Raw genomic sequence first — 8,378 nt, 5'->3', positions numbered from 1 at the left:
GTATGTTCACGCCCTGCGATTGCAGGGGGAAAGGACAGCAGTAACACACTGTGGACACCCATGGGGAGATGGGAGAGTCCGAATGGAAGCACCCAGGACTGAAAGTTGTGGTGACGCACCATGGGAACAGGCGTCGATAGACGTGCACCACTCTCCCTTGGACATCCGCTGATGGGAGAAAGAACCCTGACAGCCGGCCTGGAGACATCTCCTGGCACCCCTGCCGGGGGGGACGGGGACGTAAGTAAGGTTGTATAGGTAGCGGTCCGGCCTCTCAGCAGGACGCCGAGGCCTGTTGCGCTACTAGGGTAAGCTGGAGGCTGAGAAACGGCCTTGTGGGCCAAAAATGGGACCCCTAGGTCTGGGGGTGCAGGCATGTCCCTGCAAAGACCAGAGAACTGCTGCCAGGTCTGGCTAGCTCTAACAGTCCGCTGAAGCGCCTGTACAGCAGCTGACTCGAACAGCTCACCAGGCTCCACTGGGACAGTATGGAGGGTCCTCCTACATGTCTCAGATAGGGGTGACTGCGCCAGCCAAACCTGGCGGCGAGTCTGAACCAGGGTGGACATCATCCATCCACGTTCCCTCGATATGAGCGCAAACGCCTGCAATGAAGCATCACTGAGCAGAAGCGTCGAAGTAGCCCGCTGCAGAGAATCTGCGAGGGAAAGCATGAGGTGGGAGAGGGAGTTGTCGATACGGTGCACAGCGCTGCTGTGTCCTAAGCCCTGGATAGCAGGTCATCTTTGACCCGACATTGGGTCGAGGGCACCTGGCATCGGGCCTCAGAGTCTCCTCAGGGGAAACTGATGGACGCCATAGTCGTCGAACTGGCTGGCATACGTGCAAGGCCAGATTTGCCACCTCCTGCATGGTCTGATGTAAGGCGGGAGAGAGCCCTGGTGTCTCCACCATGCACGCAACTCCCTCAGATATTCCTCGGAGGGAGGAACAGAAAAGGTGGTGAGGGCGGGAAGGTGCCTGAAGAAGGCACTCACAGGTGGATGCTCCAGCTGCTGTGTATGCCCGGCGTGCAAGCGCCATACCAATGACCAGGGTAGGTTGGTCTGGATTCAGCTGCCCTGACAGGGGGAGGTAGACCTCCCGCATCAGGTGTTCCACTTCGGCCAGCCTAGCAGACCTTACTGCTCAAGGCGTGATGCCGCAGGTCCTGCCTGGGTTCTCCCTGCTAGGGCAAGAGGTCAGGGCCGTCCTCCGGCTGAAGAGGAGCTATACAGGTCCTACAGCCGGGAGAGTTGAACATGGCCGCGATTCTGGTGGAACCCTTGTCCCACTAGTTTATGCGGAATTCCCAATCAGTCCGAGCGAGAGCGCTCTGCTGAAGGTTGAGAGAACAGGCAGGGGGCAGTCAGTGGCGAGTGATCCTTCGGACACTCTTCCCTTAGCCAGCCGCTGCGGATATTGGTGACCCACCAGTTAGCCTGAGCGAGAGCACTCTGCAACTGCGGAAACAGGTCAGGCAAAGTCCTTATAGTGAGAGGGGCGAGGACACTCTCTAAGCCCACTCTCTTCACTAAGATAGTTGCTGCAGATATTAGTGTCCCCCCAGTTAGCTTGAGCGAGAGCACTCTGTTACCGTAAAAACGGACAAAACAGACCACAGTCCGTACAGTGAGAGGGGAGCGAGGACACTCTTCACTAAGATAGTTGCTGCCGATATTGGTGTCCCACCAGTTAGCTTGAGCGAGAGCACTCTGCCACTGTGGAAACAGGTCAGGCAAAGTCCTTATAGTGAGAGGGGCGAGGACACTCTTCACTAAACTAGTTGCTGCCGATATTGGTGTCCCACCAGTTAGCTTGAGCGAGAGCACTCTGCTACTGTGAAAAACGGACAAAAAAACCCACAGTCCTTACAGTGCGAGGACACTCTCCACTTGGACAGGTGCTGTAACTCTTGGTGTGCTACCAGTTAGCCTGAGCGAGGGCACTCTGCTAACTGATATCCGCTACCGATATGTCCATAATGTTTACAACAATCAATGGACACACAGAGTATTAGCTTAGTCTAGTTAGCCGGAGCGAACTCGACAGCCGTAATGCGTCAAAACCATCAATGGGCACAACCTCAATGTTGATTTAGTATAACTAGCATTCACCGAGTTAGCCTGAGCGAGCACATTCCGCTAACTGTGATCGTTGTAATGCTACAAAGTTGATGGCCACAGCCCCAGTACCAGCTTTGTTTATCTAGTTTCCCACTGAGTTAACCTGAGCGAGGACGCTCTGTTAACTGTGACAGCCGTAAGGATACAAAGTTGCTGGACGCAGTCCCAGTCTCAGCTTTTGTTTAGCTAGTTTCCCACTGAGTTAACCTGAGCGAGGACGCTCTGTTAACTGTGACAGCTGTAAGGATACAAAGTTGATGGCTACAGCCCCAGTATCAGCTTTGTTTAGCTAGTTTTCCACTGAGTTAACCTGAGCGAGGACGCTCTGTTAACTGTGACAGCCGTAAGGATACAAAGTTGCTGGACGCAGTCCCAGTCTCAGCTTTTGTTTAGCTAGTTTCCCACTGAGTTAACCTGAGCGAGGACGCTCTGTTAACTGTGACAGCTGTAAGGATACAAAGTTGATGGCTACAGCCCCAGTATCAGCTTTGTTTAGCTAGTTTTCCACTGAGTTAACCTGAGCGAGGACGCTCTGTTAACTGTGACAGCCGTAAGGATACAAAGTTGATGGACGCAGTCCCAGTATCAGCTCTGTTTAGCTAGTTTCCCACTGAGTTAACCTGAGCGAGGACGCTCTGTTAACTGTGACAGCTCTGTTAACTGTGACAGCCGTAAGGATACAAAGTTGATGGACGCAGTCCCAGTATCAGCTTTTGTTTTAGCTAGTTTCCCACTGAGTTAACCTGAGCGAGGACGCTCTGTTAACTGTGACAGCTGTAAGGATACAAAGTTGATGGCTACAGCCCCAGTATCAGCTTTGTTTAGCTAGCCAGCTAGCATCCAAGTTAGCCTGAGTGAAGACACTGCTAACTGCGAATTACGTCAGATGTAAAGATTAAATCTCCATGTACACAACGCCAATGCGGACTAGTGTCTCACAAAGTTTGCCTGAGCAGGAACACTCTGCTAACTGTGATAGCCGTAACACTGTGAAGGGCGGGCCGACAGCGTAATTCTACGCTCTCGTTAGCGCGCCACTCGATTACTAGAGCGGAAGCGCTCTGCCAACCGTGGAACAAACAACTGTTATAGAAAACAATGTTAATCGATCTTACCGATTGCTGTCATCACGACTTAGCTGACCCTTATCAGACTGGTGACGACCGATGATAGGGGCGGCCACCAGTCCGGGGCTCGATGTCCGAACGGCGAACACACCGTTCCCTCCGAAGAGGGACAGCTCGTCGCAGCCTTTGGAGGGCGAGAGAACCGCAACTCCGACCGGTAGTCACAAGGCTACAGCGACGAGCTCTAATATGTCTTGATCGTAGACACATCCTTGTTTAAGCTACCATGGTAGCTAACCTGCGACGCGAGAAGAAAAAAAGGACTGAGCTCAGGATGACACCGGAACTTATAGATGACGGTGGTCATCCGAGGTCACACGTGACTTTGTTGATATAAATATTCGACCTGCGCATGCGCGAGACGGGATACATCCAGTGTTAAGCACTGCCTCTGGCGGTCAGTAAGGATGAAATAGAATGAAGTGGGGGGCCGGATTCGGCCCGCGGGCCTTGAGTTTGACACGTGTGCTGGACTGTGGCCAGTCAGATATTTATAGCTAAACAGCGCCCCCTTATGCAGATTGTTGTTCTTATGATATTCCTCTGTTAGCAGCAGTGATTGTCCTGAAGAAAAAGACAGCTACTTTGAATGTTCTCATATTTTTCATTTTTCATCATTTACAGTATTTTATTTTTAAAAAACAATCCAAGTTTGAGGGGAAAAAGGTGAAGGAGAGTACAGTTTGCATTTACACTCGGAACAGTAACAGTTAAGGCACAACTAATTAGTGTAAATATCCCACAACAGCACACCATCCGATCATATTCCCATTGATCAAAGGTTGTGTGATTTCTATTTTATTTTTCTTCCCGTTTGTTGCTCTTAATCTGGCGACACCTCACAGTAAAAACTACAAAGAAAGACTAGTTTGAGTACAGTGCGAGTCTGAGGTCCACAGCTGTACAAGCTACGCGAGCCTTACATCCTGAACACCCCGAAGCGAGTCTTCTTCGTCGACGCATTCAGTGCCGCGCTGAGGCTCAGTCCCAAAACCAGCCGAGTGTCGGCGGGATCGATAATGCCGTCATCCCAGAGTCTGTAAAAATAATGAAAAGGCATCACGTTATTAGAAAGCGCATCACACCTGACTTACCGGAGGCTTCTTTCAGTACTTGTGCAGGTCTCTTATCAATCACTTAAATACAGAAATCAAGACGCTGTGCTCCTCTCTCTGAACGACTCCCTCACATATCTTTCAGCTTTAATACATTTGTAGAAGTTTCTAAAAAGAAGTCCCTGCATTTCTTTTTGCTTTGCAAAGCAAATTCTGATGATGATGATCACATGAGCAGAACAACAGGACATCTAATAGGGAATAAATGCACTTCAAACACATCACACCATCACTTCTCAAGCATGAAACGGTCTTTTCTTATGACTCGGAAAAGCAGGATAACGTGATGTATTGGATTGATTTAAAATTAAATTACAAATGATGGCCTGGTCATGCCCTAACCCTATGCACTATTTAGTATCATTTTGAATAATAGAATGATGTGTCATGACCAAAAGCTCACCTTGCACTGGAGAAGTATGGACTGCCTTCTGCTTCAAACCGCTCTACTATTGGTTTCTTCATGGCAGCCTCTTGCGCTGCTGTGAACTGAATGAAATAGTTTGAACAAAAGAAAATTGGTGCTGTAGGTCTGCCAAAGATAACTGCAGGACAAAAAAAAGGTCTACAGTCGTGTCCAATAATCAGTAAGTCTTGATTCGTTGCAGGGCTGTTGTATCAGACTGCATTGGTTTCAGCCAGGAGGGACGAACAGACTGGCAACCCAGTGTACGGTGACTCGATCAGTCACAGATCGTAACAGTCGGTAACGTTAGTTTGAGCCATTTTCTCGCTCACACGTGGCCTTTTTCACTGCTCCACATTCCAAATATGGTAACCTTTGTTCATTTATTGCGTGAAAAAAAACCCAGCGACGGGCGTAAACCAAGATGGCGACAGCGAACTCGGCTTCAAAACAGCAGTCCACAAACCAACGGGTGACGTCATGATGACTACGTCCACTTCCTATATACCGTCTATGATGCTGACACAAACAGGCCTCATCAGGATGTGTCTTGGGCTGCATTCATTCAAAATCCGGCACCTTCCTGCAGGTTTGTGAGGATGAGGTTTGGATGAGCTTATTTGTGCTTTAGAACGTCACCACCATGAAACAATCAGCAAATAATGTCCATTCCTCCGATTCGCGGCTTTGTTCTCACTACCACCGGCCCCTTCTCTTTATTCCCATTCTAGCTCGCTTGATCACCGCTGCTGCCGTCTCTTTTCCAATTTGCAAAATTTACAGAGCACCACGGTGTTACTGTCATGCTTTAAGGGATCGTGGGCAAGAGGTTGGTCTCTGGGGGAATGCATGCTTTCAGAGGGAGCAACCGTTCTTGCGACGCACCGTTCTTGCGACGCACCGTTATGCAAATTGTTGTATTTTCTTAATCGATAGTCGATTCAGCCCTATTATGAGCTTTGCTTTGTTTGTTTTGTAGTTCTTTCTGCATGGTACTGCCGACTCTATCTAGAAAAGTTATCACTCGTTCACCGGAACAGATTTTGTGTATTTTTTAACAAGGGCATGGGCGTGAAAAGTCGCAATTATAATCCGTCCATGGATAGATCAGCACCACAGACAGCGCCGTGGAGTTTATCAACAAGCAGCGCAGTGAGAGACGCTTCTGAAACGCACCAAGGCACATCTAGTGGAATCCAAGCATCGTCTAGAGTCGCCGCCATCGCCGTCGCAGCTCTGTCCAACGGAGGCTATTGACGTCAACGAGTCGGACTAGACCAGGGGTCACCAACCTTTTTTTAAACTGAGAGCTACTTCAAGGGTACCGAGTGGTACGAAGGGCTACTTATTTGATACAAACTTCCTGAATAACAAAGATCACACAGATCACCTTTTAATAATAATAATATATGTGAAGAGACTGTTTGATCACATGTCAGTTAATTATTCCTCACAATAATTGTTAAAAATTATTTCCACAACAATGATGGTATAGCTACACATATATATTTAAACATGCAACTTTTATTTCTGTTAATCAGTTTCAACATTTGAAAGTCAGAGGTATCACATCTCTGATATTTTTGTATCATCACATGATTAAAGCCTGTTACTGTTGCACATAGCGCCTGCTGGTGAATGATCGAGTGGTAATGTAGAAATGTTAGGAAGTCTGGGTCACCTTTGCATTGCGCAATGAAGCCTGCATGCCGGCCCGTCATCGCGGAAGCCCCGTCTGTTATCACCGACACCAGCTTTTCTAATGGTACCTTTTTCTCCACGAAGAAACTAGTAAAAAGTCTCGTCTATAGCCAAGCGGGGGATCCAACCCTCGTTCAAACCTCTAGTCTGGGCCTTTTCGGTCGGATTGCGTTGCCTCGCCTCTACCTCCGCCACCCCTGAGTTGTTGCCCCGCGGCCTGTTCCGAGGATTTACGGACCAGACGACGGGGTGCGCTCGCGGCGCGCATCTGGCACGCATCTGGCGCATGTCTGCCACCAACGGGAAGCGCCCGCCATTCGGAACCTGAAAACCTAGTGCGGCGGCCTCGTCCTGGCTGTCCGCCGTGCAAATATTGTCATTTTAAAATCTACACTAATGCAAGCGTTTTTGATTGAAAAAAGAACAGCAACTACAATTTTAGACGGAGCTCCATGGTGACTAGTGCTATTTTTAGAACACGCCATTGCGGGCGACTCACGTGGTCCCTGCGGGCGACAGGGTGCCCGCGGGCACCGTGTTGGCTACCTCTGGACTAGACTAACATGTGCAAGTGAACAACCCCTCTGCCCCTTCACTCTCCCTGCTACCAGGGGACGGAGAGGCAGAAGGCAGGTTAACAAGAGGGACGGCAACCCCCCTCAAATCCCCTGCTGCTTGTCCAACAGGGTTGAGCTGCGAGTAGAATAAAGATGGTTAAAAAAAAAAGAATTATATTTGACATTTATAAAAAGAAAAAAATGTATGATTAGTTTCCTTTGCCATCTATTTATCCCCATACATTGTTAAACCACCTTAAACATCACTGATTGAAGCGCCTGCCATCGAGCGCTGATGCGAGGTGACATTCTGAAGCTATTAATGCGCTCTTAATGAACCCATAAAAGCACACCTGACAACTTAATTATGGCCATTTGACGACTGCACTATTCAGGATAAGTCATCACCGTAACACTTACCACTGATATCATTTTATCCTTGTATAAGTGCCCAACGTGTCTAACCATTACTGAAAGAAAAGTGTCTCCATAACGTTTATGCTTTTTGGCAGCAAATCTACAAAAAAGCCAATTTGAGCCGTTCCGGTGCGGCGCGGGCGGGATGATTAATGGGAATCGTTACCTCCTTTCCCTCTCGTGCCCTCTGATCCTTGGTGATGGTGGCCAGGACGGTGGCCGCCTGCTCGCCGCCCATCACGGAGATTCGGGAATTGGGCCACATGTACAGGAATCGAGGGCTGTGGGAGGAAGACAAGGAACCGTCATTTTGCTTGTCATTCGCCGAGTCAGAATAGTCGGCTCACTCGCAGACGAACCACCTGCGTTAATGAAGGTTTAATGCTCTCGGAATAATCCGATGACAACTACACCATAACGTGATTTATGAGAGCGTCAGGCCAGTAAAGCACCACTTCACAGGGAATACTAAATCATTAAAATTGAAATCAAACCAAAGGTGAATAGCAGCATCAATTTTCCAAAAAACACTCAATCTGTGTTTATTCAAATTCTACAAGAGAATGCTTGCTACTTGGTTTTTTTAAATGTATTTAAATTGATAGAAAACAAAAAAAGCAGAAAGAGCTGAGTGAGACACACGGATGAGATTAATTCAATCAGACAATAGCCGGTTTCTGAACTGGTTTGAAGTGTTACTACTTTACAATGCAAAAGTGTTCACAACGCAGACTCACACACAAACTGTTTACAGGCCTTGGGAGGGAACTACTGCGGATGTGAGAAAAGTACTATAAAGCCCTTTGTGTATCCAGAAACTATCCCATAATGCAATGCATCTCATTGTTCCTGTAGAAGCAATACTGTCGGGGGACATTAAACAAAATAAAGAACGATGCAGAGGAGCGGTACAAAGGCTCACGTTCACA

General features: G+C 48.3%; 1 protein-coding gene across 1 annotated transcript in view; it reads right to left on the bottom strand.

The window, feature by feature from the left end:
- Positions 1-2,793: 2,793 nt before the first annotated feature.
- The window catches only part of mccc2 (methylcrotonyl-CoA carboxylase subunit 2), a 15,950-nt gene continuing 10,365 nt past the window's right edge, over positions 2,794-8,378 (bottom strand). The window contains exons 11-13 of the mRNA XM_079269781.1: positions 7,616-7,730; positions 4,772-4,857; positions 2,794-4,290 (exon numbers count right to left, since the gene is read on the bottom strand). Coding sequence (XP_079125907.1) covers positions 4,173-4,290; positions 4,772-4,857; positions 7,616-7,730 — 319 coding nt within the window. The 3' untranslated portion in view covers positions 2,794-4,172. The remainder of the gene's footprint in view (positions 4,291-4,771; positions 4,858-7,615; positions 7,731-8,378) is intronic.

Source organism: Melanostigma gelatinosum (genome assembly GCF_949748355.1).
Source record: "Melanostigma gelatinosum genome assembly, chromosome: 6".
In the NCBI taxonomy this organism is placed as follows: Eukaryota; Metazoa; Chordata; class Actinopteri; order Perciformes; family Zoarcidae; genus Melanostigma; species Melanostigma gelatinosum.
This window is presented reverse-complemented; position numbering and strand designations above follow the sequence as displayed.